Source organism: Alternaria arborescens, assembly GCF_004154835.1.
Source record: "Alternaria arborescens strain FERA 675 chromosome Unknown contig_4, whole genome shotgun sequence".
NCBI classification, from domain to species: domain Eukaryota; kingdom Fungi; phylum Ascomycota; class Dothideomycetes; order Pleosporales; family Pleosporaceae; genus Alternaria; species Alternaria arborescens.
In genome coordinates, this window is record NW_021167859.1 from 1,473,931 (window position 1) to 1,501,431 (window position 27,501).

A 27,501-nucleotide genomic window follows, 5' to 3' on the forward strand; every position below is an offset into this window, starting at 1 on the left:
CAGCGAATGAATGAAGCGGCTTGTCGACTCGGAGAGCTCCCATAGCCATCCAACCATTCGCACACTACAGACACATGCACTTAGAGCTGCGTGTCGAGCCGCCGCATCTTGCCCTCTCTACATACGGCGCTCTGCGTGTGTTGCCGGCGCTGGCGTGGCCGAGTCTCTGGTTCAGCGATTGTCTGGGTGTCCGGTCGCAACATTCCCAATACAATCCCCGCCGACTTCTCCACCACCATCGTTCTCCTACCTAACCACCCCCTACACTCGTTCACCCTCGACCGCGCCAACCGTCGCCTCGAAGCAGGACATGCCCATGCCCGACTGCTCCTTCGCCCGTCTCTCAGCTTTTAGTGCCGCTGCTCCATAGCCGCGCATCTGTCTGAGACGCCAAACCGACGAGTACCTCGCACCTCCGAGGCCCTAGCCCACCCACCTCCGCACACACAACCACCATGAGACGAATCTCATCCTTCAAAGAGCAGTACAGGCGAGCTTCGGCGCGCGCCCCTACCCCTCCGCCGCCCGTCTACGAGCCGCTGTCGCCCATCCTGTCGCCGACAGAGCCCTCGACAGCGCACCCCGCCGGCAATGCGAATATCCCAACCGCGTCGCTATCAAGCACAAGGCATATCAATGACGCTCTAAAAAATGCATCTGCTCTCGGGGAAGGCGCGCGCGCGTCTGCGGAGCACCCATCGCCGGTGGTGACGTGTGGGCACTCGGCGCGCTCCGCACCTCCTCCGCCGCAGTATTCTCTGGCGCAGGCATCGCCCATTGAGGCCCTTGCGGATGTCGCTGTGACACGCCGGCATGCCATTCCGCAATATGTTGGCTATTCGCGCCATGCTTCATTCTCGGCCGCCTCGCCCACGACCGGCCCTTACCCGACCGGCGAACGCGCCCCAGCACACGCTCTGCCCAGAGACGCTTCACATCCTTTCGACGAGCGGCCTGCGAAGAGAGCGCGCTCCGAAGTCTATGGCTCTCCCCAGTATGGGCAGTCTCAGTCGAGACCCGCTACGAGTCATAACCCGGGCTGGTCCTACAACGTCGAGCAGATGGCAGATGGCGGCAGTCGCATGCACCAAAACAGTAGCGTACCAGACGACCGCCTTGTTGAAGCTCAGCTGTTGCTGGACTTCTTCAAAGTTTCCACACAAACTGCGCATTCCCCACCCTCGACAGCAAAGCGGTTGACCATTCCACAAACAGCGCCGGCTGAACAACCTCCACACCAGATAAATCACAAGCAAGAGCCTGCAAATCCTTACGTAGCGCCACCACCGCCGCCGCCGCCGCCGAACCACTACAGCCAGCCTACGCAGGCACCCGTTGACATGAAACACCCTTTAGAGGCACCTTCCGATGTGCCCCAGACCACCTCGGCTGCGCAAACACATACACCGCCTGACGAAGCTCTCATCGTAGTTACACAGCCTGAGGTCGAGATGCAAGATGCCGTTCCCGCGGAAGAGCCAAAGGCAAAAAAGGGCCAGGGCTTGCCCAAAGGGAAAGGGCGCGCATCCCGTAGCACACCCTCAGCGAGTAGCAAACGGAAGAAGTCGACGCCCAAACCGAAGAACGCGACGTCTACAAGTACTTCTGGAGCCCCAGACCAACTCCAGTCGCCACTGAGTCTGCCTGCGGATCAGTCTGCTACTGTCGCAGCGGACGGCTCTGTGCCTACCGTATCTCAGGCTGAACCAGCACAAACCTCGCCCTCACAAGCCCGTCGCCATTCCTTCTCGACCTCGGCGCCAGCACTACCAGACGGCCCGCCTCTATCGAACTACTCGCGTGCGAAATCGCTACCCCTCGGTACGCAGACAGCCGTTCCAACTCCTGTTGATGCAGTCGCTCAGCTCGCACCCGCTCCGGTCGAACCAGAACTCATATGCGCCCACTGCAAATCGTCCGAATCACCCATCAAAATCGGCGACGGCGAGCAATGGATCGGCTGCGATGGCTGCAAAGAATGGTATCACTACCCTTGCGCTGGTTTCAACAGCGAACGGGAGGTACGGGAGGTAAACAAATTCTACTGCGAACCGTGTAGACCCAAGTTTGGTGAAACAACGAGTAGGTCTACCGACGCACATTGGGCTTATAGTTCTAACATGGTCCAGAGGTTCGTAAATCCGTCAGAGCCCACACAACTGTTGACTACGCCGGTCTAAACGAGGGTGTTCTCAAAACATCTGACGACAATCCGGAACATCACTACATCGCAGCTTTCAAGAATGGCGACATTGAGTTCACGCCGGAGACGTTTGCGCGCATGCCGGCGCAACTCATCACTGGTGACTTTCTCGAGAAGATGAATGGATTCAAGGAGCCCATTGTTATCCCTGGCGACATGAACACTCCGCCGGCGACAACAGAGGAGGATGTTGCTATGGAAGACATCGATGGGCAGGCAGATGGGCCAAAACTACAATACGAGTACGAGACAGTCGCCGATGACGGTCAAGACAGCCTTGACATGGTCATACCTAAGGGTCTGACCGTTCGCCGTGTAGCGGAACTGTACGGTCCAAACGAACCTGTCCCCGTAATTGACGTCAAAGCACAAGAAGGCGAAGGCAAGAAGTGGACTATGGGAAAGTGGGCAGACTACTACGAGCAACAAGGAGAAAAGCCCGTGCGGAATGTTATCAGTCTGGAGGTATCTCGAAGTAAGCTGGGAAAGCTGATCAGACGACCCAAGGCTGTTCGAGATATGGATCTACAGGACGCCGTGTGGCGAGAAGATGACAAGTCTGCGCCGCCACCAGTGCAGTTTTACTGTCTGATGTCTGTCGCGGACTGCTTCACCGATTTCCACATCGACTTTGGTGGTTCATCCGTGTACTACCACATCGTGAAAGGAAAGAAGGTCTTCTTCTTTATCCCACCAACAAAGCAAAACCTCAAAAAGTACGAAGAATGGTGTCTCTCACCGAATCAAGGGCACGACTGGCTTGGCAAACAAGTCAAAGAATGTTACCGAGTGGATCTGTATCCTGGAGATACCATGTTGATTCCTTCCGGTTGGATCCACGCGGTCTGGACTCCCGAGGACAGCCTCGTCATTGGAGGCAACTTCCTTACACGCATACATTACGGTATGCAGATAAAGATCTTGGAGATCGAGAAGAACACCAAGGTGGCTACTCAGTTCCGATATCCCTTTTTCCAGAAGATAATGTGGTTGACCGCCATCAAATATCTGGAAGAGGACCCTATTCCCGGTCCAGTCCAAGAGCTCCTACAGAGCGGCGAGCAGTTTAAGCGGTCGACACCTGTCTACTGCGAGCCGGAAAAGTTTGGTCACAACTCACACCTTGGCGCACAAAACTACAACAAACGATACTACTCCAAGCACGAACTGGAAGGGCTGAGTGATCTGTTGAACTACATTTGGAGAACAGTCCTAATCACCGAGGGAAAGATTGATGTGCCACAAAAAACCCGAAGTGCTGTCAACAAATCGATTCCTAAGGGCCATGGCGAGCCGCTCGTGCTAGCGCGACGCTTTGCGATGTGGATTGCATGGAAGCGTGGGAACGAGACTATACCATCATGGGCTTTCTCCGATGCTGTCCTGCCCGAAGTGATGGAGACCACCGAAAAGAAGCTGAGTGCTGCTCAAGTGAAGAGGCTGGAGCGCGAGACGCTCCATGAAGCCTTACGAGCAACGGCAGAGAGGTCTTCGGCCCGTATTAAGGCCTCTGACGTCATCCCCGAGCCTTCACCCCCAGTAGAGGTGGAGAATTACAACCACTTTGATATGGTCTCTGTCACTTCCGGTCCACTGACAGGTTTTCTGCGACCATCGGCAAGCAACCCGCACATTACGACACCGAAAACATCTCAGCTTGGCCCGAAGCGTGTTGCATGCGATGCGTGTAGGAAACGCCGAATCAGATGCAAACACAAAGATGAGCTGATCGACACATCGAAGCCGGGCATGCACACCATCGACCTTTCTGGGTCATATGGCATATCTGTCAAACGTCGGCTTAGTGATCACTCCGTGGCAGATAGTTTATCGAATGCCGCCAATGGGCCAGTGAACGGTGGTCCAATCATGGCTGACGTGAACGGCGACCCTTATGCCCTCAAATCTGGCAGAGTCAAGGCGTGTGCTGATTGTAGGAAGAGCAAGCGTCGCTGCATACATGACGAATACGGCAACGTTGATCCTGTCAAGGCTAACGAGATTCCCATTCCACGTGGTTCTGCGTCAAAGAAACGAAGGGTCAGCGACGAAGACACAGATTCAAGAGCGAAACGGATGAGACACGAGTCTTCATACGATGACGAATATCTGCATGGAGACATACACACACGACATTCACTGCCAAATCAATTTAGCAGTGGTTCGTCGTTTCTCCAGGAGATGGCCTACTCCGCCCAGCAAGCGTTGGACCAAAGCCCCGAAAATGATGATCTCGCGCCTGTTGACCCTGCCCTCCAGGCGTATACCAATGGCGACTACAATCATGTGGATATGACCAACTCGTATCACACGAATGGCGATACCGTCATGTCATCAGTCGAGTATCAACCGATCGACCCGATGCTTATGGACGGAATGGAGCTCACAGGGCACAACGGAGAAGTACACGGTCCCAGCGTGGAGCCGCTCACACCGGGTCCACCGCCCCACAACGACACCTCACAGACGCATACAAACGGTTACGTCTCGAAGTCTGGACCAGAAAATCACGCCGTCCGCCACCCATCATCACCGGTCTCGCCCAGACACGTCTCCGCAGCATCTCCTCCAATAAATACCAACAACAGCAACCACCATACCTACAGTCCCTACATGACCTCCCCCGCTACAAACAACTACAACAACTTTACCACAAACTCTGATTTCCCTCCCCCACCTATCACACCCACGCTCAACAGCTCATACAAAGCTCGTACACAACAGTCGTCAGGCCGCAAACCTAGCCACACGCCCTCGCGCGCTGGTCGCAACAGCAAGACGCCTAAATCAACGCCTAGCAAGCGGCGAGACAACGGGACAGGCGGGATCAAGCTCGAACATGGTATAAGCATGGGTACGGGCATGGGTATCAGTGTGGGCATGAATGGAGCTATGGACATGGGCAACATGCTCAACATGATTGACCCAAATCTTGATCAAGCGAGCTTCGATCTTATCAAGCAACTGCAGCAAGAGGATTTGGGGTTGAGAAGACGAAGTCGTTGACCTTTCTGTCTCTTTGTCTTGCACGCCACTATCACCAAAGGCCTTTCTCTCTCTTTTTGTTTTTCCTTTCCTCTCGTTCTTTGAGTTTTCACAATTTCGACTTTTCCTTATTCTGCATTGATTTGGGACACCGGCGTTTACAACATATCTCTGTAACGGGATGAATGGATTTGCACGGCGTTTTTGCTTATACCCCAACTACTTGACACTGGGATAGTGTATATTGCAACCTTTCTTTTCTTTTTCTTTTCCAGTCACAAGGAGGGGAAGGAGGCGTTTGTCAGCCAGCGTGGACTGTGCTTTCTTATTGTTAGCGGCAGGCGGGATGCATGTATGGTATCATAGATGATTGGAACTAATCGACCCATCATGGAAATGGAAACATGTTCGAACGAAGTTGACCCAAAGAAGCTCGATTTTAGTGAATGACATACCCATGTGCCAACATGTATGCTCAAGGTAATACGTAGTAATGTGCGCTACCACTCTATTGGGAAAAGTCACAGTGTATGCATTTTGGGTATATTCTCCTTGTGTTCCGTCATTTCATTGGACATGTCTAGTCGTAATGTTCTTTCAATGCTACACTGCAGCAATCATGAGCTGCCATCTGCCTTGATCCGCCCAGCGCTACTATTGGGCGACTTTCAGGCCCTCCAGTGACTTTGTAGTCGCCTACTCCAACGCACTAGTAACATTGGAGAACTCGCCCTTCTTGAGCTTCGTCTCCCAGAAGATGGGATTCGTGTCGTTGAAGCCGTGCTTGACCCAACCATCCTCCTTGACGTGGTACAGGTTGATGAAACCACCAGAGTACGCATCCCTGTGGGTAGCAGCGAGAATACTCCTTCGGCCAAGCTCGAGCGCCTCGTCGTCCTCAAGGTCGTACTTGTACTGTGCGTCAAGCACACCGTATGCGAATGTCTGACCGGAGCCGACACAGAAGAGGTTGCCGGCTAGACGGGTTCCGTCGCTGTCGATGTAGTAGAGGGCGGGGCCTTCTTGTGGGGTTACGCCGGCGCACATGGTTCCCTGAGCGTAGAGTGTTAGTTCAGCAAAGTAGATAGGTTGACGAGGAACGGGGGAGACGTACCATACTTAGACCCATGCCCTTGTATGAGTAGACAAGATTGGCTAGGATCTTGGAGGCTGCAGCGACGGAGATACGGCGCTTGTGTCGGAGTTCGTGGAGGCGACATTGCATGCCTAGGTATGCGAGCCAGTATTGGCAGTCCTGTCCTGCATCAGTATTCAGGTTCCTTTCTGTCTTCTTGTCGTAGTGGTGATTGTACGTACAGCAGCGCCACCAGCCATGGTTCCTAGCAAGCAGTTGTTGATCTCAATAACCTTCTTGACCGTCTGACTGGCTATCCAGTTTCCAGCTGTTGCACGCGAATCGGTGGCTACGATGATGCCACCCTTGAAGCGGAAGGCGAGGGTTGTGGTACCGTGGGCAATCTTGATGGGGCAGTTGGGGTTGGAGTAGTCGTCCGTCATTGCGCGGAGCCATGATGCTGACTGTGTTGTTGTTAGCACGTCGCGCTCTCTATTGTACGGGCATGATAGAGCGCACCTGAGCGACTGGTGGTAAGGCAAACTTGAGGGACAGCTCTGGGGTGCCGCTGTAGAGCTGCAACTGCTCTTCCTCTGACGGGCCTTCCTCTGTATACGCCGGTCGGCTATACTGCGACACTAATGAATCCATAGTTGCGGCGATATGTATTGGCGGAGATCAGAGGGTATCAGAGACGTGATCGAGTGGTTGCGGTGGGGCGGTTTGGTTGTTTGGAGTGGTGATGTGAGCTCGAAGCTCCGGCGTTGTCGGTAATGCCAAGACGTAGCCGCGTCCTAGCTGTTGCCTTCACCACCTGGGCAGTCGCATCTAGGGCACTGTCTACTACACCACACATTGCTGCTTTTTCAACCGCCTTTGCGCGTAGGCTTTAGTAGAGCAAAAGAGCCACATGAGGTGCTCTGGCCTCCATCACACCCTTCTCTCTTCGCTATTGACTTCGCAGACACCGCCACTTGCACAATAGCAGCCGTGATGAGCACTGCGCGTTCGTCGCGCAACGTCGTTGACTGTCGCAATAGCACCGACTTTTTTTCCAAGACAAAGAGAAGGGAGATACAGTAGGAAGAGTTTCTGTGCGACCATATTGCATTCTCACATACGTCATCCAGTAGTGCAAGTCCTCTCATCATCCAAGGCACGAACGGGCTTTTGGGCTCAAGCGTCACATGCCGCCCGTTGAGACTTGAGGTCAGGCAAGACATCGCGCCCGCCCACGCGCTCATCTCCCACCCTCATCAGCCTCCGTCACTCGCCCAGCGGACTTGAACACATGTTTGCATTGCCTATATGCAGGCACCATCAACAATCATGCAGGCACCGTTCTTACCCACTGTCTCATTTGTTCCCTTCACTACTTGCAGATGTGCGGCCCGCGTGCAAGTCCGGCGCTGCGTGCATGATGGTAACGAATGATCTTTGAGGGCAGTGTTATATACATACAAGGACGCCTCGTTAGAAAAAGTAAGAAAGGATTTGATCATATGTCTATTGTGTGTCAGTCGTAGGTTAAAGTACCGCCTGTTTCCATTGTCTTGTCTTCTTTCAAGTCTTCTGAATGCCCCAATACGATACAACACCTTATTCGTACTATCAGCCCTCGAGACCGCCTTCAAGCTACACACCAGCCTTTTCTTATACTGGTTACCATCGTCTTGCCCCGCCGACAGCACTTCACCCCTTGCCCACGCGCATCGATTCTGGTGTCGATATATCCTCGACACGCAGCAGACATGTGCTGGTTCACCCTAACACCAGCCAAAGGGGGAAAGCAAAATCGCCCTTCTACAGACTCTTCATGTGCGGAGGAACTCGTTCGCGTCCATCGTAGTCCAGCATCGCCGCGTTTCAGCGACGTTCGCGTCAAAGTGCCTAACATAACCCTCGAGGTGGATGAAAAGGGTGGACACCATCACGCGCACTTTGACGCACACCTAAATCATCACCACAGACATCCGCATTTGCACCCACTGCACATGCATCCAATTCACGGCCATTATCACCACCACGACCTTAGTATGTCCGACATTACAGAAGTTCGCCTTCGAGGCCCAGGCAGACAACGCACTATTTCAGCCCCTTGTCCTCCGCCACCAACCCGCGAGCCATCTCGCTGCCCGCCAGCTTCTCGCCCTCGTCCTCGTCAACCCACCTACCATACCCAAATCGTTGAGCCGACAACAAGTACAACAACAGTCCGAGAAAGCACCCGCGCCGCTCTCCGCAGCGTCCAACAAGAGCGAACGCGAGGTACCTTACGCAGAGTTGCCGGTTACGAAGTCTTGGGTAAACAAACCCCGTGGGATTGGGATTGCATAAGTAGTACCGTGGGGAGTAGTGCAAGTGGAGGTGGGAGGTGGATGAGGAGGAGAAGACCAAGTGGATTGAAGTATCCGCCGTTTGGGACTATGGATCGGTGGATGTAGTGTATATTTCCCTTTGTTGAGGACGATCTGGAGTTTATCCGCTGGATTTGGGAGTTTGAAGTTTGGCTTTTATTGTGGTTGTATACCCCCATCACGAACACTAATGAACATTTTCATACCTGTAACCCCATATCACCTTCTCTTCTCGACATACACCGGCCATGAATGCGGAACAACCGTAAAGTAAGCCTTCCACTGCCAGTCTTGCGTCGAGTTTACCTGTTTAATATTGTAATCCCTTACCAACGTCGCCGCAATCTTGGCGAGCTCAATCTTGGCAATATTTTGTCCTGGACAACCACCGTAACCTGCTCCAAACTATGCAGATCAGTCAGCATGTATTTCCAGCCTCAAAGACCAGATCGATACGAAACAAGCGGCTCTACTCACAGGCATCCAAAACTTTTCTCTTGTACCGCTGTCTTCTTCCAACCACCGCTCTGGTCTGAAAACATGCGCATCGGCACCCCATATCTCCTTTGAATAATGTATGACCCATGCTACGGTTTACGATAAAGAATCAGCTCAGCCAGCAGATGGGGTACTCGTCATCTCTATACTTACGGTTGATTGAGACAATGGTCCCCTCAGGTATAGTACGATGGCCAATAGTCAACCCTCCCTTGGGCGCAATACGCGGAAGGCCCATAGGGACAGGACCAAAGACTCGAAGAGCCTCTTTCACGCATGCTTGCACAAAACTGTTCATCGTCAGTCTGAAACAGCTTCACGAGCAGGGTTTGAGGACTGCCTTCTTACCCAAGTTGCTGTGCATCAGCATATGACACCACCCGATCTCTACACAATCCCTTCTTGACTGCTTCAGCAACCTCGTCATGAGCACGCTCCCATGCGTCAGCGTGACGAATCATGTGATAGATAAACGACTGTATTCCCGCAGCCACGGTATCAGATCCTGCCCCTACGGCAGCAAGTGCCTGGGTATTGATCTCCCGTATGGTGAATTTATCCGGATGTCGCTCATGTTGCTTGAACCAGTATTGAACAGCATCATAACGGGCGTTTTCATTCTTTTCCCTTTCTGTCAATACGGCTTTAACGGTGTCGAATAAATGACCCATTGGTAGTATGGAGAGCCAGGTCATGATTGGGTTGGCCAGCAGCGCAATGTTGATCCAGCGGAAGTAGCCCGCTACTGCAACGTATGCGTTCAGAGCAAGGGAATTCTCGATTGAGTTGCCGATGTCTTTGCCTTGGTCAAGGAAGCCGAAAGACTTCGAGAAGACGACTTCACCAATGACGTCAAAGGTTGCGTATGAGATGAAGGTGTTGAGGTCCATTGGTTTCTTGTCTGTTGCATATTTGTTCATCCATTCGAGGAAAGACTCAAAGGTGCGGTCGATGTGCTCTTCTGAACGGAGTAAATTAGACACGGTGTATGCCGCAGCGATGTGCTTTGACTTTTCGATCTTCTTCTTGGGGTCTGTGGTACTCATGGGCGATTGAAAGCGGTAGTCTGGCAGAGCATGGATTTTGTACCAATTGGCCTTGTGATCATGTCAAACATCCATTCGATCAGAGGTCTTGTCTGCATAATACCTTGTGAAGGGGCGCTAACAAGATCTTCGCAATGGCATCTGGGTGACTGACGCTTACTTCGTCGTATGATATGCGAACGAAGTGACCTATAAGGTCTGTGAGCGGATGTCCAACGACAGATAGCCTTACACATCGTATAAGCTTACCATGTTGTTGGTGTAGTCGTATCAGCTCGAGATTTTGATCACCCTTGAGGATACGGTGCATATGCCAAAGGCGGGTAAACGAAGCAGCAAACGGCCCAGGAATATCGCTGATCGCTGAGAAGTACCGACGCCATGTGAGCAGGGTCAAGAGACTGACGCTTGCAAGAGAAATGATTAATAGCCAGTCCATATCAACGTTGTAAGAATACCCAAGAGCTACTTTGGTTTGTACAAAACCTTGAGCCGTAGATTCTGCGCGAGCCGGAAGATATGCTGCGGCACAGCGAAGTGGGATGGGAGTCTTGGTCTCGGATCTCGAATCAATTAGGAATAGTGGGATGCAACTCTAACCCAATCGATACTTTATGCCCTGTTAGCGCGGACAAGGACGGAATCCTACAAACTTCTCCAAGGAGTCATGGCCACAACACTAGGTGAAGCATTAAGGGCTGCGATTTCAAGATCAAAGTATAGAGTACTTCAGCATTTCGAGTCATAACCCAAGTCTATCGTAAATTTCCGGAGCAACTTGCTTGTTGTAGTGCCATGTTAGGTGAGCCTTGCGCATATACATCAGTCATAGTGACGGTCGGCTGCTGTCGCAAACCTCCTGAGTTGGTGAAATGTAGCTCCTTAATTTCACCTGTTGCTAATCCTTGTTGTTTGACTTTGCCTTCGACGAGCTCTTCTTGCGACTCGTTAGTGGTAAGACCATTCTCCAGCCTCGTAATGGATCCCATAGAAGAGTGCTTGTTTCGCTCGCCCCGCTTGCCTCTACGTATAAAAGAGAGGGAGTATAGGTTTTCCAAGGATGGCTCATTACTGCCGGCTGAGCTGTATTTACCTCTGACCTTAGTCCAAAGTGCTTTCATCGCAGGCAGGTTAACCGCCACAATGGCACATTGGACCTCGAACGATGCAACAATGATCATCTTCCCTACATCTATCGAGGCATCTGTCTTCATCGAGGACACAGATATAAGGACTGGTAGGCGGAGGATCGCGACGGTGACGGAGATTATACCAAAGGCGAGAACGGAGATAACAGTAACTTTGCGACGCAAGTTCATTCGGAGCGACAGAACGGAGGGCATCGGGAGGCAGATGATATAGAGGTCCATTAGAATGTTCTAGGAAACTATCCGTCAGTATTCATACAGTATGCAGAGACGACGAACTACAATGCAACGGTGCCGAGAGTCACTACGTACAAGAATAGGTGGAGTGAGCATGATAGTACGCATGTCGATGCAAGTAACCTCGGGGTGCAACATGGGATTGAGGATCTTCTCAAAAGGCACGCATTGCAAGACTGTCATAAGCCTAGATACTATCAGTCTGCGACGCTGTGAAAGGTAGGATCATATGACTTACAGACTAGATAGAAAGACGGAGAATGCGAGTGCAAAGCCAAGATAAACTAGGCTGCGAAACACCAGGTCGACAGAGAGCCGTAGGTAGAACAAAAGGAAGGTAATCTTGATGACTGAATGCGCGCCGTAGATAACAATCTCTTCAATAAACGCTGTCTGTGTGCTGGTTTAGCTCTTGTATCTCTTGAGATGGTGCTATGCTGAAGACTTACCCGAAGAAGATCAAGGGACTGAAAGCTGCAATTTAGATTGCCTGACCTATTGCAGTCAGAGGGGAAGTCTTCGTCATGCCTCAAACTTTCACACTTCAACTCACTTGCCACATCCTAGATTTAGGAACATTTGCAAAACAACTTGGTGGACAATACTAACGACCTGGCACAGTAAGCAGTGGTAGAGACTTCGTAGGTTGGCCATAGTGTACCAGTACAGCACACGAAGCTGTATCATCCCAACCCCATGATTTTAAAATCAGTGCGCGAGAGTAGAAACGCGCAATGGATGACAGTAATCCGATAGAGAAAGTGATGTAAGCGACGGCATACGCCCATTCATAAAGATCTATCGCCATGCTGAGACAGCAGATTCGGGAGTCAGCGCCGGAGAAGGGAGTAAACAGACCATCCACTACGCAAGGCGGAGGCGAAGCGACTCATTTCAGGTACACCTGCACGGGGACCAAGCCTCTACCCTAAATGATGCCCAAGATCGCACTCATGCAAAGAAGAAATAACAGAACATCGTCACGCCTCATCCGGCGCGCTGATTTGTTTGGCGCAACGGGGATACACGCCACGGCACGGCATGCGGCACGATCCAACGTGGACCTTGTAAAGCCACATGTTTTCGTTGTCATCTTCGGAAATTTAGACGCTGATCACAAGCAATTAGAACCCACCATCTCGGGCAGTACGCGTTCTCGGAACGCGAGGAACTGCTGAACATGACGGAGTGAGCGGAGTGGGCAGCTATGACCGAGACGACGTGATACGCGGCAAGGTAACGGCGCCTCCGCCTTGGCAATGTCGATGCGCATAAGCGATACCACTTTCGCCAAACCGCGCATGAAGACAAGCCCTTGGGGTCCGAAAAGAGCCACGAGAAATTGATCAGAACGAGGCGGAGCGTAAAGGGATCGAATGATGTTTCGGAAGGCACACCAACGCAATTCGTTAGCACTTGCAAAATCGAGAAGACAAAACCATCATGTAAAGGTTTTATCAGGTCAATGTTTATTATATGGAGTCGTTTGCAAACGCACCGATGTATGATGAAATCTTCTGGCCTCATGTTGCCAGGTAACAAATGCCTAAATCAGACATCCTTAACAAAACCAACTTCGATAACCTTGTCCATCGGAACACTTAAACTAGCAATCTTCGCCCTCGAGTTCTCCCGGATGAACAAGAAAGCCTTTAGGAAGAACCGTCTGATGATGTTTGTGCCAACCTTGACCTTCATTGCTTCTTTGCCGATGATGTACAATACCTCGTGGTTGTATGCGCGTTCGAGAGCTTCTAAGCGCGCGGAGGTCGTTGAGCTACGTGTTGGAGTAGATATGCCGCTTCCAGCGACAGTCTCAACAGTACCGTTCTTTTCAGTCTGAACGCTGGTAGCCTTCGTAGGTATCTCACCTTCGCGTTCAAGAGCCCGTGCGACGATGTGGTTGCGAACTTTCTCATGGATGAGGGAGGCCAAATCTGGTGTAATGACTTCGTCCATATACCCATGGCGTACTACTAATCGGTAGCAGTTGGGAATTGCTAGTCGTGAAACGCTGTACCGATTGTCCGGGGCAACGAAAGGTACCTCTAGCGGCCGAAGATGAAAGAAAACGATAACTTCGGGGATCGTCACCAGCTTTCGAATGAACTGACTAAAGACAATAGGAGTCGTCTCGCCAGCTTTGTCGAAAAAGATTCCGAAACCCTCCATGGTTCCGACTGATTTGCTGCCAAACATCTCGGTCAATTCAAGGCGGCCGTCTTGTAATGTCTTGACGAAGTGTGTTGTTGGGAAGCGATCACTAGCTTCCGCACCCCACTGTTGCTCTTTGCCGAAACGCCAGAGAATGAATATGGATCCGAGAAGACAGGCCAGAAGAATAGTGAACCAGGCTCCATCTGGTACTTTGGTAAGTGCCGAGGATAGGTATGCGCCGTCCAGAGCAGCGATAGTAAGCCAAGGGAGAAGCACGAAATATGGCTTGATGCGCCACACCAAGATTGCAACAAGCGTGACCATGCACGTGTCGAAGAATGTGACGAACATGACGCATACACCGTAGGCATTACCCAAGGATGTTGTGTTGTTGTAGATGGCAGCAACGAGTACAGTGCCGATCATGAGAAGCCAGTTGATGCTTGGAATGTACAACTGTCCATGGTAGGTTGTCGAAGTGTGAACAACCTTGATCTGGGGGAAGTACGAGAGCTTCATGATCTGGGTAAGGAGCTGGAATGTCGCAGTGATCATAGCCTGTGACGCGACAATGGCAGCTGCGATAGCTACGATAAGCGAGAAAATGAGCCATCCCGGCGGAGCACAGTTGTAGAAAGGGTTGGAGTAGGCCTCTGGGTGTACACTGATGTACGCAGCCTGGCCGCTGTAGGCAAGGAGAAGACAAGGATAGGCGTATCCAAGCCAACTGATCTGAACCGCACGACGACTGAAAGCTCCAATATCGGCAAACAGAGCTTCAACACCTGTGAAGGCGAGGAGTATACCTCCAAGGCTCCTCCATCCTTCATACTTGTTTCTTATCAGGTAGTCGAACGCATAGAAAGGGTTGAAAGCCTTCAAGATCGTATGATCGTGCCTAGAACTATTAGTCAGGGGTACTATGATGCAACAAGAATACTTACTTGGCCAAGTTGTATATACCGAATCCAGCGTTCAAGGCCAGCCATAAAATGACAATGGGTGAGAAGACGAACGTTAGTTTCGAAATACCAAGCGGCTGTACGACGAACAAAAGAACAAGAATAGCGCATGTAACACCGATAATAGTAGACTTCTCGATGTCGGGCTTCACGACGTTGAGACCTTGTACGGCGCCCAAGACGGATTGAGCAGGAGTCAGCACGCCATCAGCCATGACCATCGATACGGCGAGTACACCAATGACCTGCAGCAAGCCGCGAAAGAACTTGGACTTTTCGATCGTTGAGCGAATATTTCTCGTGGACCGGCCCAGATCGTTTGTATTGTGTCGCTGCATGCCTGCCAAAAGAGTCAGTATAGATGAGGAACTAGTGCAGGAAGCACACTCACGTATCAGAGTAGCTTCACGAGGATCTCTGTTGGCAATGTTCGCCTGCATGCATTAGTGGCCGAAGATCATGTGTGAGTTTGAGTAGCATACATATTTTGAGAGGAGAGAGTATGTGCTGAATGTACCACCCTCTCCATCGTTGTCGGCGTGCAGAATAATCAAGACGTATTTGACAGTGACCATCAAGGTGACAGACCACAATATCAGCGACAAAGCACCAAGCAGATTGATTCGAGTAGGAGCCTCTGTAAACGTCGAGGAGTAAACATAGAGGGGGGATGTCCCAATGTCGCCATAGATGACACCGGTAGATTGGTACGCGAGGACGAGGATCTGTGTGAGACTGAATACCTGCGTCCTGTCAGTAGGCTGGTTTCGCACCAGTCGTGTACGCCCGTACCTGGCTGCGTTTAAAATCGCGCTCATCGCGCAGACCAGCATCTTCGTCTTCCGCGTCTTCCAGTTCGCTAATCTTCGCATCTACGGAAGTCCTGTTCACATGCGACTTCGTGCGTGAGCGCATAGGGTACACTCCACCCACAGACTGCGTCCGAATTGGATGCACCTCTGCATCTGCGAAATGAATTGAGGTATCCATATTAGGCTGTGGGAGTTGTACGCGAAGACAGTAAAGCACTCTCGCAAGACTTATACCATCCTGTTATCTTGCTAGGGCTGTGGCTGTCTGACAATCTCATCGAGTAACAAGCTCCTGCTACCGGCGCAAAGCTTTGGTTGGCTCTTAGCACTATGCTTATCGTGAGAGCAAATTGCCCACGTGTAGTTAGCTGGATCATGTTTAAGCAGGAAGGCGCAGCACTGCGGCATTTTTCTTTGAGCGTCGGCGCGCGGGGTATGTAACTTGTAGAGCTTGCTTTTCGGCGCCGCAAAGGAAAATGTCGCGTTTCCTTAAATCCCGCACCCTATGGGTTGTTGCCAGCGGCGATGGCTAAAAGCAGGCTTTAGTCCTCGGATCCTGAAGGATACCATACTCAGAAACCTGACGAGGATACAATCATGCCATCAAGGTGTAGAGTGATCACCAACTTCCATCGTCAGAGGTCAGAGTCTGTACAATGCAGGCTTCTATGCGGGACGATCAGCTGAAGTTTGTGTAACGGGAAGCTGCAGTGTTCGCTCAGGGTGCAGCTAAGATCTTCATTAGGCCAATCACCAGACGCACTAAGACAAAAGTGGGACAAACTGCTAATGCTTGGTCTGACCTTCTTCGCTGCCCGTGGGGTCGTTTCGACTACGCGTCGAACGCTCGCTGCCGCACTGTATTCGCCTTCATGGACAACCTAATCTAAGCTTCACTCGACATCTACAACGCAGCTTAGCAAGTGATTTGTTCTGCTCGTATCTATAGTATCTCTGCTTACAATGTGCACAAGGCCACGGAGATGATCTTAGCAGAGGCGTATGTGCATCTAAAAGCTGGTCAAACCTATAAACGCCCCCTGAGTCGCTCCTTCTATACTGGCTTCCTCCGGTTCTATCACTCGACGTTGACTTCAACCCACTCATGTGGAACTGTTCTTGTCGACAAAATAATTAAAGAATAGATCATGCTTGGATTTGTCTCTCTTTCTGGAGTTGACAAGCGAGTCATCTGTGATGTAAGACCACACGCCACTTCAAGTTTGAATTATAGTTAGTAGGTCTAAATACGTCGGCAGCGAGCTTCCATAATACTCCTCGTGGGCGATATAGCTACTTCACTAACCACACACGCAAGAGTGTATCGATTTACCACTCTCGCGGTGTTGAGAAGCTTTCGAAGTTTCCAAAGATCCACGTGCGCACCCCATGGCTTCTGGAGACGGGTTAAAGCGACAAGCGATTGTAGAGCACACGCGCTTCAACTAGTAATGGCCACAACTATGGAATATTCTGAAAGATCCATTCCATAGGAACTCATGTATATATATATATGTATTGTTCTAATATATCAGAAAGCGGTCTATGTACCAAATCGATGCCGCAAGCGACTCCCCAACTCCGCGTCATCACCGGGTATACCACGCTTAATTCATGCAAGCACTGAACACATCGCTCATCTCAGCATCCTCTTCCATGTGTCTCCTATGCGCTGTGAGTAAGCCGAAGGCATCCACTTCTAGAGTATGTCCTATAACTCGTCGTGCGCATCTGGTTCGGGCATCTTGATAGGTTCCTGTGGCCTGTTCAACTCGGCATCGATGCTGACGCCCTTCTTCGCACGATACTTCTCCCAGACACTCCAGAATTCCTTCTCCATACTCTTTTCCATTTGATCGGGTAGTACGACCACGTATTCAACGTGCAAGTCACCAAACTGCAGGCCCTCGTTGTTCTCGAGGTGTTGGTGCCATATTGGCATACCTTCTTCTTTGACAATTTCAACGAGATTGGGTTGGACGACCTCGCCACGTTTACGGGAAAGTTGTACAATGTGGCCGTCCAGATGTGTGACATTACGTGTCCAACCACCCATCCATGCCTCTCGAAGAGAAAGAACTTCGCGCCAGAAGAGATCTTTACCTCGTCTCCTGAAGAAGGTTCCGTCTGTGCGCTCGTGCTCTTGTTCTCCCATTGCGGGCTCCGCCTCAGTGAGGTGTACGATGAGGTCACCGGCAACGTAATCGGGGCTTTCGTCAGCTTCGTTCTCGTAGGTGACACGTACACCCTTGGGCATGCCCTTCTCGATTTCGAGAGTGTGAGTTTCGGCTTCACGGATAACTCTGCTACCACTGCAGACAGGGCATGGATGCTTGATCGTCTTTCCTTTGCCGTGACATTGGTCGCAATGCATCTGTACTTGCTGGAATAGGCCGGGTGCGAGTTGTTGTCGTTGGATTCTGACACCGCGTCCACCGCATGTGCCACATGTCTCTACATGCCCATCTTCCGAGCCTGAGCCCTCGCAGGCCGAGCATATCGCCTGTTTCTCAATTGTGAACTCCGTCTTTCGGCCGTTGTAGAAGTCGCGGAGTGGCAGTGATACTCGCACTTCCATGTTTGGCCCTCGGCGCTCTCCTCCTTGATGTCCGAAGTGTCCTGAGCCGCCGAAGAAGCGCGAGAAGAGGTCGAAGGGATCGTGTTGACGTGGACCGCCGCCTTGCTTGTGCTGTTGGATACCATCGTGGCCGTATTGGTCGTAGATCTTCCGTGTTTCCTTCTCACTAAGAACCTCGTAGGCTTCAGCTACCTCGACGAACTTCTTGCCCGCCTCATCGTCACCACTGTAAAAGGTTAGAGATCTAGGCAGGATTCTAGGACTTGTAGCCGTACGGGTTCTTGTCTGGATGGTACTTCTTGCTCAGCGTTCGATAGGCCTTCTTGATCTCGCGATCTGAGGCATCTTTCTTGAGGCCCAGTAGCTACATCGTCTATGTTAGCCAACATGCTTCAACTTGGAAGTGAGGTGAAGACCAAAGCAAATACAAATATGCTCTCTGCATACCTTGTAGTAATCTTCTGCGCCAACAACTAGAAGTGCTAAACAGGCGACCACAAAGAACAGCGCTATCCGTAGGAGCATCTTGTACTATGAATCGCGCCAACGGCGATGTCGAAGTTGCGAAAGTGAGCGGACGGAATATAAGTATCCGATGTAATTGCAAGGGCAAACGTCTACATGAATTCGCAGATATGAGGCGAGAGCAAGCGACGCCAAAAAGAAGGAAATGGAGTGTTGTGAACGGAAAGTGACTTGAAATGGGGAAGTTGCGAATGGGACACGATAGCAGTAACGTTGATTATGCGACCAATCGGAGTTAAGCCTTGGCATTACCGACTTCACTTTTCATGCGTAGCAATTCCAGCGCGACAGCAGTCAATTGAGGCTGCACCACCGCTCACGTCTCCGACCCGCGATCAGACACGATACGAGGACGTATTGAGTTGCCGTCTTACTATACGGCCCTTGGAATAAACTTTTGCGTGCGCATCCCGCGCTAGGAAACCTCCGCAGGACCTCCGCAATCACCACACCACCCTCACCCAACTGCACATCCACCCACCCACCATGGCGTCGATAGCGACCAAAGCGGTAGCCGGCAAACCAATCGTCCCACAATGCCTCACGAGTCATAAAGTTGGCGTCGTAGTCTCGGCGGGCAAGATGTCCAAAGCCGTACGGGTGCGCGTCGCAGAACAAGAATGGAATAAGAAGTTCAGAAAAGTGCGTTGGCTCGACGATCGTACACAAGACCATGCCAGTGCTGACGATAAAACAGCACTTCCCAGCCCCCAAAACATACATAGCCCGCGACCCTAACAACTCCGTCGTTGAAGGAGACATTGTGCGCATAACATCCGGACACCGCACCTCCAAAGTCATCCACCACGTCGTAACATCCATCGTCGCACCATTTGGCGAACCCGTAGAAAACCGACCACCAGTCCTCTCCCAAGCACAATTAGACGAACAACGCGTCAAAGAGCGATTATTGAAGGACGTAAGGGCAGCGGAGCGGGGAAGACAGACGAGCATCCAGAGATTGGCGCAGGCAAGGAAGCAGGGCTTAAAAATACCGACTCTTGAGGAAGCCATGGAGGCAATGAGGAGACACACTGAAGCAGAGAAGGCACGGGCTGAGGCGCACGATGGACAGGCTGGTCAACAGAAGACGGCAAAGACGAGAAGAGTGGAGCAGGGCAAGAAGACGAAAGCAGAAGTTGAGGCGGAGAGCAAAGTCAAAGCTGCAAGGAAGCAGACCGCATGAGGCAGATGATGAGGGAAACTTTGTAGAACATATTGTGTACACATCAGACATAGCCAAAACTGCCTACACGGTGAGTAATGGCAGCGCATCGTTCAACCCCTACGTTCTCCTTGATGGTAATTATCGCCCACAGAGACCCGCAGCGTTCGGTTATGATCAATGCTCGGCTTTCACATTGGCTCTCATCTGTCTTACTACGTCACCATCAGTCTGTCGAACGAAGTCCTTGGCGCTTGGAACCGTTGTACAGATCCGAAAGAGACCATGCCATGCATGACATTGAAACGTCCTACCGGTGTAAGCATAGAATAGCAAGTAACTAAACCATCAAGACAATAAGTTAGACCGACATGACATTTTAGTACATAGAGAAGTGATAGTGGTTGGGCGTGCTACCGCCCATGCTGCCCCAGATTTCCCTTTTACGATCCGCTATCAAAAATCTTGGCGTGCCGGCATCCGAAATTCCCATGGTTTCTCCAGGCTTTTGCTTTTGGGGAGTGTGGTGGATTTCCATCGTAATAGATGTACTGTTTGGGCACTAGGGATCCTAGGTGGATATCTACAGGGTCGCTTATATATATATAGTGGCTGGTCAAGAGGCGTTTGCCGGATACCCGGCCTGTTCTGTTCTAATCCAAGGGTAAACCCGAAGAATACAAACGGGGGATCGTCATTCGCGAAGCAGACATATCGATTTGATGACATTGCGGTCAGCGCTCCCATTACTCCTTTCAGCATTCGCTCTTGGGCTGTGACCCTCATTGGCATACCACTTGGTGCTACTCATCAACGGTTAAAATCCCACTTATGTATAGCATCACCACAGCCGACCTTGGCTGCTCAGCAGGCGTTTGCCGGAGATCCGACTGGCTATGATACAATACCAGACGCGAAGGATGCAAGGCGGGTGCATTTGATCAGGTGCAATGTTGTGACGTCAAATCAAACTGAATGTTAGAACAAGATGAACAAGCAAGCAGGTAAGATATCGACTGACGCACATGGGTCGCCTTGTATTGTCGATGGGGTACAAGTAGGGAAGTTGAGTACCAACATTCATCGTTGTTCGTCTCGACCGATCACTACATCTCCCGTACCAACTACTCCTCTCATCCGTGTTGTGTTACCAGTCATGTCTGCAGTTACAAGCATAGAACTATTCAGTACCAACATTCCCATCTCCGAACTACCTACTCCTACCCTCCCCAACAGTCCCGGCCCCAGTGACTTCGTCATATCAAACTGCTCCCCCTTTGGTTCATGGAGCTTGCGTCCTGCGGACGTTGCACCACCCTACTGCGCCTATAACCACAACGAAACCATTCCCAATCTATCGTCATGCTGCAAGGAAGGTGCTGAGGTCTATGTTTATGGGGATTGTGTACAGTATGTTGTTTCCATTCTCTCCATCTCTTGCCCTACACTGCTCCTGTTTTCATTATCGTCCGCGCTCTTGTTCTTCTTATAGCTTCGATGAACCGATAACAATTGATTGACATAATACTGACACCATCACTCGACAGGTACTGCGAGGTAGCAGAAGAAGACCAGGAAGCTTGGAAAGAGTGTGTCATCGACGTCTTTCCCGAGTCTGACGTCGAAGGTCACGGCTTTCCTTGTTACTTTGGTGAAGAGAATGATTTTCGTAATCAGGGTACCAGCAGTGGCACCCCAACGCCGACAGAAAGTGCGGCGGAGCAGAGCGAATCTGCGAGCCCTGATGACGACGAAGGTGAGCAAATGCATACTTTGCCGGTGCTATCACACACTAACTCTTTGAAAGGTGCAGCGAATATGGACCGACCACCTTTGACGCTTGTATGGTGGATGGTGGCTTTCCTTGCTGTAGGTGCAGGCTTCATGGCTTAAGCAGTACCCTTTGCTTGTGCTAGAAAAATGGAGACACCATATCATATGTCATATACATCAATGTACCCTATGCAACCCCAAACGCCAATGCTTATCCACCCCGATCCAACCGAACCCAGGGTATCATTGTGTTCATACAATCGTAAAGAATCGAACATGAAACATAAAGACGCAGCTTAAGCGTTTGCTTGAACCACCTTGAAACCTTCCGAGACCATTTTCTGTATCTCTTCATCCTTGTGCTGAAGTTGACCCAATGCGTACGCGACGTCGTTCCACTGCCTCTCGCTCTCTGCTCGTGGGAGCCTGGACGCGAGTTTTGCGGATAGCTGCTTGGCGTGTTTGTCCTGGTAGTGGTCAGTGTCTGAATAAAAGCTTAGGGTGGAAAAGTGAGCATACCTTCTCGATAAATCCTGCCAAGAACTTAATAATCCTCTTCAGTGCATCCTCGCTCAGCGCTGAATCGGCACTGAGTACACTGAACATGTCGATAAACTGGTTGTACACAGCATTGTCCTTCGTTGACAACTCAGTGAAGAACATGCGTGCCATGTCTGCGATCTTCTTGTCGCTGTCTTCAAGGCACTTGGCCATCTCGCCTAGCTGGCCCTTGACCTTGACCTGTCCAGCTAGAATCAGGAAAGTGAGAGTCATGAGACATGTCCGCTTGACACTGGGGTCGCCGTCGTTCAGACGGCGGTAGAGGAAGTCGGTGTTCTCATCAATGAGATGGTTGAAACAAACGGCCATATCACCAAGTGCCACGACGAGATTGCTACGTACAACTGCATCTTGACTTCGTTCGAGGATGGTAAGAAGCAAAGCAAGGTTTGTCTCACAATACTCTGAGCTGACACACATGAGCTTGGCTAAGCACAGTGCAGCTTGCGCTTGCAGCGTGGGGTGATTGTACGATGTGTTGTTGGCGCAAATGTCTGCTACGAGCGGACCGAAATTCGCGAGTAGTGAGTGTGGGCCATATAGGAGTTCACGTTCGCGCACATGCGCGATAGCCTCGGTGAAGTCATCCTCATTCGTTCCCGCCATGAGTTCCAGATCATCTGCTTCCTCGGGCGCTGGTGTTGGCTCTTTCGTAGATCCCCTCTTCCTACCCTTCTTGAGTGGTGTGGGTCCCGACGAAGCCATGGATTGCCGAGGTGTCGCTGCTGTCTTCTTGTCCTTTTCAGCCTTGCGGCGCTTGAACTCAAGCTCACAAAGCTCCAAGTGAACAATTTGTTTGATAGCAATATGTCCGACAACGAAGAGCAGTTGGGACAGTGCAAGGGCAGAGTTCTGCTTCTTTGCCTGTGGCTCGTCGATAGCAGGCGCATCAGGCATCTCCTCATCGATTTCCATTGGTTCCGCGGCACTGGAACTCGACGTTGGTCGCGACTGAGTTTTGACATGCCCCCCAAATACTCGCTTTGTGACCTTGCGGATGATCTCGGAGCACAGCACGTCCGGATGTTTCGAAAGGACATAGATGGCACTAATGGCTTGTTCCGCTACGCCATACCATTCCTTACTATCCGACGTCATCTCGGTTATAGCGGCTAACCTGACTAGAACTGCGTGATCGTTTGGAAGCTTAACGGTCTGTATCGGTGTGTCATGCGCGGCCTGCCTTCCAGGTGGAGGACTCATGCGACGCAGCGCTATGCAGGTGTAGCGTGCTAGGCCTAAATCTCGTCGACCTAGCTCCCCAAGGCCGATCCGTAGGCATGCTTCCATCTCTTGTTGGATGATGTCCGGAGATGAGAGTGCCAACATGCCAAGAACAATGATCGCTCCACGACGCTGGTTCTTGGAGATGTCCTTTTTCTGGTATCCATATATCTGCCAAAGCTTCTGGATGACCAGTTCGTTGACCAGTCCCTGTTTCTTCATGGTACTGAGAAGTTGCTCGAGAGACGTGAGTTCAGCGGGAGTTGTGCCGAATGTGAGACTGATCATGTTTTTCGAGACATAGTTGGCAACTGCATTGGCATCGAATCCAGGTGGCGCATCGAAGAAAAGGCCTTTGTAGCACTCCAGCAAGTGTGTTTGAACACCCTTCCCTTCGTCACTATTGCCCTTGGTCCAGATAAGGCGCAGCATCCTCCGTATACCGAGCTTAGCATTCGCGATCTTGTAGGCGTCGACGGTCACGAAGAAGTCCATGGCCTCGATGACTTCACTCTTGTTCTTGGACGACAACAGCTGAGTGACAATCTCAGCGGCATCGTCGATAACTTCAATGAACTTAAGCGCTTCAAGTAAGTACTTGCGAACTGCCTGGAATTTCTCAAGCTCTTGCGCAGTTGCAGCATCCTTTTGCGCCTTCTCAATCGCAGCGGCTCTCTCTTCTTCGGACATCTCGGAAGGATGTTTTGGTCCTTCGTCATCTCCGTTATCAGCTTGGGTTGCGTCTTGTAGCAGAGTCTCGTCTACGGTCTGGTCACCAGGCGCACGCTCTCGAAGCTCTTCCGGAGGTTGTAGGGCGTTGATCTGAGCGTCGACATCATCCAACCTCCGTGTCCAATCTTTGCTCGATAGTAATCCACCGTCAAAGGTAGTGAACGGGTGAGTTGAAATAAGCTTTGCGAGCAGCTTGACTGCGTTGCGACGTACGTTGCTGCTCTTGTCTTCCAGGCTACGCGCGGCAAGTTCGGCGACCTTCTGTCTGCGTTTGGTATACTTCTGATCTAAATCGCAAAGCCTGATATAAACTTGCATGACTCGTGCCCGACAGTAGGGATTGATGTCAAGGAACCTGTCCTCAAGTACGTCAAAGAAGATGCGGATCTGTGCTTTATGATTCTCGCTGCGGTCGTCCTGGCTCAGCTTGCTAAGCATGATGATCAGATTTCCACAGACTTCGATAAGGGCACAGCGAAGGGTATATGATTCGCTATCGAGCAAATTCGCGAGCAACGTCATCTGGCGAATGACGAGGTGGGGAGTGAGCTCGGAGATCTTAGTAAGAAATGTCGAGATGGACTTTGGTCCCTTCAGGTCGGTAGAGCTGAACTCTTTGCTACTGATGTCCTTCAAGACATCCTCAGTGAGTTGTGGGTAGTCGAAAGCATCGGCAAGTGTGAAAAGAAATTCAGCCATAGGTTCTGACAGGTGCTCGAAGTATGTCAAGCTCTGGTTGATGGACGTCTGGGCAGCTACCACAAGTGTCAGCATGAGCACCCCCAAAGAGGCTTCTCGTACGTACTGTAAGCATGTCCATGAGATTTGACAGCAAAGCACAGAACCCTGAAGCAGTGATTCCGTATCGCATTGTTCTTGACTCTTGCCTCGTTTTCGAGGATGTGGTATACTGGCTTAGTGAAGAGGCCAATGAAGGTGTCCCGCTCTGACGTGGTGACGAATATACGACCCAGCTTGAGTCTCAGTACTTTGCTCATGCGATCGAGAGCCGTCTCAAGTTGTGCTGAGGCGTCCCAAACGACGTCCTTGCCGCCACCAGACTTGGGCTTCGCAGCCTTACCCCGCCCCCTCGCTGCTGGTGCAGAGGCTGATTTCTCGAGCGCCCTCGTCTCGACGGCGGAGATGGTCCATCTGAGAAGGAAGCCGTACATTTCCAGGAGGTTCTTGTGGTGCGGTATCGCATCTTGGTCTTCGGCTTCGAGATCTGCGTGGATGATGTCGGCTTGCGTGGACAAAGCGGAGGTTATGAGGTCGAGGATCTTGCTCAGGATGGCGGGTGGTATTTGCGACGAGTGCCTAGATAGCCGGAATAGGTTACTATTGGGTTCCCTCTCATATGTTTTTGTATCTGGATACGCGGGGACGCACTTCAAGAGGAATTGCAGCGTATCAAATACAGAGCTGCGAGTGATCGCATCTGGGCTCTCTGCCACAGCATCGACCACAGGGTTCAGTTCGCTGTTGATCAATCCGGGCGACGACAGCGATTCTGGCTCATCTTCGCAGTCTTGCAGCGCTTGCGGGGCTTCGGGGGTGGGAATCTCTGCAGGGTCGCTGTCGAACAGCTTGACCGCCTCATTGATGTCAAAATCCACCCGGTCGTCCATGATGTTCAGAGTCGCTTGGGGAAATCAAGAATCAGAAACAAGGAGCGACGAAATGAGCGCCGGGGTAGGGTGGGGTTGCTTGCGCGGTGAAAGCGAAGATGCGGCCGCAACCGTCGCACCTGCCCCGAAAGCGCGTGGGTGTTTATTGGCCCGTGCGCTCTGTCATCAGTATGCCCCTTTCGGCTTAGCAAGACAGGGTCCAACGCGTCTGCCGTCCACACCGCGAACAAGATTCGCGCATCGTCCGACACAGCTTCACAAGCCACCACTACAATGGCAAAGGCACGCACATCATTGCGTCATGCAGAGACCATCGACGTCCACGAGGACGACATGAGGGAGGACGAGGCCGAAGTGACCCAGGACGAAAGCATGAACCCGCTCGAAGAAAGTGGGCGCACCATTGACAGCAGCGACGAGGAAGTCGAAGACTCGGTTCAAGAAGACATGGCGCGCTTTGAAGAATCATTCGCCGGTATCAACAAGCGGTTCCGACTTATCAATCGCATTGGAGAGGGTATGTATTATATCATTGGCTTGCGGCATGCAGGGTAGCGGGCTCGACTAACACTTTCGCACAGGAACCTTCTCAACCGTGTACAAGGCTGAGGACCTCGAGTATACAAAGTACAACAACAGCTGGGACATCGACGAGCGAGAGAGAACCAAGTCCATGCCCCTGGCACACAAGAGGCAATCCGCCCGGAAGCCCCACTACGTCGCCATCAAGAAGATCTACGTCACGAGCAGTCCGATACGCATCTTCAACGAACTCGAACTGCTGTATGATCTGAGGGATTCAGACTCAGTATGTCCCCTCATTACCGCCTTCCGCCACCAGGACCAGGTTGTTGCTGTATTGCCCTACTTCCAGCACCGCGACTTCCGCGATTATTACCGCGACATGGACATCTCTCATATGCGCTGCTACTTCAAGAGTCTGTTCACAGCACTAGCGGCGGTACACCAGAAGGGCATCATTCATCGCGATGTCAAACCTACCAACTTTCTATACAACACGTCGCAGTCCCGTGGAGTTCTTGTCGACTTTGGTCTAGCGGAGCGCGAGGGTACAGACTGGCACCACTGCCCCTGCCATTTAGAAGAGGAAGATCGCCGGCGCAAGATCACGCACAGTGTCTATGCGCAGACCCAGTCGGCGGGCCACACCACTTCTGCCTACCCAAAGAACGATACGCGGAACAGTCGTCGTGCTAACCGCGCAGGTACCCGAGGCTTCCGCGCGCCTGAAGTGCTGCTCAAGTGTACTCAACAGACCGTCTCCATCGACGTCTGGAGTGTCGGTGTCATTCTGTTGACCATGCTTTCAAAGCGCTTCCCGTTCTTCCACAGTGCAGATGACATCGATGCGCTTCTTGAGATCACGACCATTTTTGGACGGAAAAAAATGCGGGAGACAGCCCTTCTGCACGGGCAGGTTTTCGAGACGAATGTGCCCAGCTACAGCGAGGGCGGACATAGTCTGGAGAAGATCATTCTATGGTGTACAGGCCGCACCGGTGACAAAACACAACCGAAGAAGGAGCTGGACGAAGATGAAAAGGAGGCTGTCCAGTTCCTGTACCAATTGCTGGAATGCAATCCTGCAAAGCGCATCACGGCGGCTGAAGCGCTCAAGCACCCCTTTATTACGAAAGCTTACGAGGAGAGCGAAGTGGACGAGGACACAAAAGAAGACTTTGCAGAGGACTAAGGTCATCAATCACGACCATACGATGACGATGTACGAGTAATAGCATGGAAGGCGTATGACGGTATGGGCATACTACAGGAGTTCTTGGCCATTTATGGAGCGGCGGCTCAATGAGTTATTG

The 27,501-nt window shown here is 51.5% G+C and overlaps 11 protein-coding genes across 11 annotated transcripts; 5 read left to right on the forward strand and 6 right to left on the reverse strand.

Annotated features, from left to right (window-relative positions):
• Nucleotides 1-455: 455 nt before the first annotated feature.
• On the forward strand, nucleotides 456-5,209 carry AA0111_g2607 (JmjC domain-containing histone demethylation protein 1; the record flags this gene model as incomplete). The annotated part of the gene is made up of 2 exons (XM_028648397.1): nucleotides 456-2,082; nucleotides 2,130-5,209. The coding sequence occupies 2 exons, from the start codon at nucleotides 456-458 to the stop codon at nucleotides 5,207-5,209; spliced, it is 4,707 nt and encodes a 1,568-aa protein (XP_028510273.1).
• A 675-nt stretch (nucleotides 5,210-5,884) lies between these two features.
• Nucleotides 5,885-6,914, reverse strand: AA0111_g2608 (Proteasome subunit beta type-5; the record flags this gene model as incomplete). The annotated part of the gene is made up of 4 exons (XM_028648398.1): nucleotides 5,885-6,241; nucleotides 6,303-6,443; nucleotides 6,506-6,727; nucleotides 6,783-6,914. 4 exons carry the CDS (start codon nucleotides 6,912-6,914, stop codon nucleotides 5,885-5,887), a joined length of 852 nt encoding a protein of 283 aa, XP_028510270.1.
• Nucleotides 6,915-8,014: 1,100 nt separating this feature from the next.
• AA0111_g2609 (hypothetical protein) lies at nucleotides 8,015-8,600 on the forward strand (the record flags this gene model as incomplete). The annotated part of the gene is made up of 2 exons (XM_028648399.1): nucleotides 8,015-8,183; nucleotides 8,233-8,600. 2 exons carry the CDS (start codon nucleotides 8,015-8,017, stop codon nucleotides 8,598-8,600), a joined length of 537 nt encoding a protein of 178 aa, XP_028510271.1.
• A 239-nt stretch (nucleotides 8,601-8,839) lies between these two features.
• Nucleotides 8,840-10,603, reverse strand: AA0111_g2610 (hypothetical protein; the record flags this gene model as incomplete). The annotated part of the gene is made up of 6 exons (XM_028648401.1): nucleotides 8,840-9,025; nucleotides 9,098-9,207; nucleotides 9,272-9,408; nucleotides 9,467-10,215; nucleotides 10,268-10,353; nucleotides 10,414-10,603. The coding sequence occupies 6 exons, from the start codon at nucleotides 10,601-10,603 to the stop codon at nucleotides 8,840-8,842; spliced, it is 1,458 nt and encodes a 485-aa protein (XP_028509969.1).
• Nucleotides 10,604-10,919: 316 nt separating this feature from the next.
• Nucleotides 10,920-12,203, reverse strand: AA0111_g2611 (hypothetical protein; the record flags this gene model as incomplete). Its single annotated transcript, XM_028648402.1, has 5 exons — nucleotides 10,920-11,543; nucleotides 11,625-11,736; nucleotides 11,788-11,942; nucleotides 11,999-12,044; nucleotides 12,103-12,203. 5 exons carry the CDS (start codon nucleotides 12,201-12,203, stop codon nucleotides 10,920-10,922), a joined length of 1,038 nt encoding a protein of 345 aa, XP_028509968.1.
• An 897-nt stretch (nucleotides 12,204-13,100) lies between these two features.
• Nucleotides 13,101-15,658, reverse strand: AA0111_g2612 (Potassium transporter 5; the record flags this gene model as incomplete). Its single annotated transcript, XM_028648403.1, has 5 exons — nucleotides 13,101-14,604; nucleotides 14,651-15,008; nucleotides 15,060-15,102; nucleotides 15,151-15,411; nucleotides 15,461-15,658. 5 exons carry the CDS (start codon nucleotides 15,656-15,658, stop codon nucleotides 13,101-13,103), a joined length of 2,364 nt encoding a protein of 787 aa, XP_028509971.1.
• Nucleotides 15,659-17,191: 1,533 nt separating this feature from the next.
• Nucleotides 17,192-18,583, reverse strand: AA0111_g2613 (hypothetical protein; the record flags this gene model as incomplete). Its single annotated transcript, XM_028648404.1, has 3 exons — nucleotides 17,192-18,284; nucleotides 18,334-18,422; nucleotides 18,506-18,583. 3 exons carry the CDS (start codon nucleotides 18,581-18,583, stop codon nucleotides 17,192-17,194), a joined length of 1,260 nt encoding a protein of 419 aa, XP_028509970.1.
• A 486-nt stretch (nucleotides 18,584-19,069) lies between these two features.
• On the forward strand, nucleotides 19,070-19,769 carry AA0111_g2614 (hypothetical protein; the record flags this gene model as incomplete). Its single annotated transcript, XM_028648405.1, has 2 exons — nucleotides 19,070-19,225; nucleotides 19,281-19,769. 2 exons carry the CDS (start codon nucleotides 19,070-19,072, stop codon nucleotides 19,767-19,769), a joined length of 645 nt encoding a protein of 214 aa, XP_028509965.1.
• A 1,135-nt stretch (nucleotides 19,770-20,904) lies between these two features.
• Nucleotides 20,905-21,641, forward strand: AA0111_g2615 (hypothetical protein; the record flags this gene model as incomplete). Its single annotated transcript, XM_028648406.1, has 3 exons — nucleotides 20,905-21,158; nucleotides 21,296-21,504; nucleotides 21,556-21,641. 3 exons carry the CDS (start codon nucleotides 20,905-20,907, stop codon nucleotides 21,639-21,641), a joined length of 549 nt encoding a protein of 182 aa, XP_028509964.1.
• Nucleotides 21,642-21,817: 176 nt separating this feature from the next.
• On the reverse strand, nucleotides 21,818-25,666 carry AA0111_g2616 (Condensin complex subunit 1; the record flags this gene model as incomplete). The annotated part of the gene is made up of 3 exons (XM_028648407.1): nucleotides 21,818-21,988; nucleotides 22,041-24,793; nucleotides 24,844-25,666. The coding sequence occupies 3 exons, from the start codon at nucleotides 25,664-25,666 to the stop codon at nucleotides 21,818-21,820; spliced, it is 3,747 nt and encodes a 1,248-aa protein (XP_028509967.1).
• Nucleotides 25,667-25,939: 273 nt separating this feature from the next.
• On the forward strand, nucleotides 25,940-27,380 carry AA0111_g2617 (Cell cycle serine/threonine-protein kinase; the record flags this gene model as incomplete). Its single annotated transcript, XM_028648408.1, has 2 exons — nucleotides 25,940-26,183; nucleotides 26,248-27,380. The coding sequence occupies 2 exons, from the start codon at nucleotides 25,940-25,942 to the stop codon at nucleotides 27,378-27,380; spliced, it is 1,377 nt and encodes a 458-aa protein (XP_028509966.1).
• Between the last annotated feature and the right edge of the window lie 121 nt (nucleotides 27,381-27,501).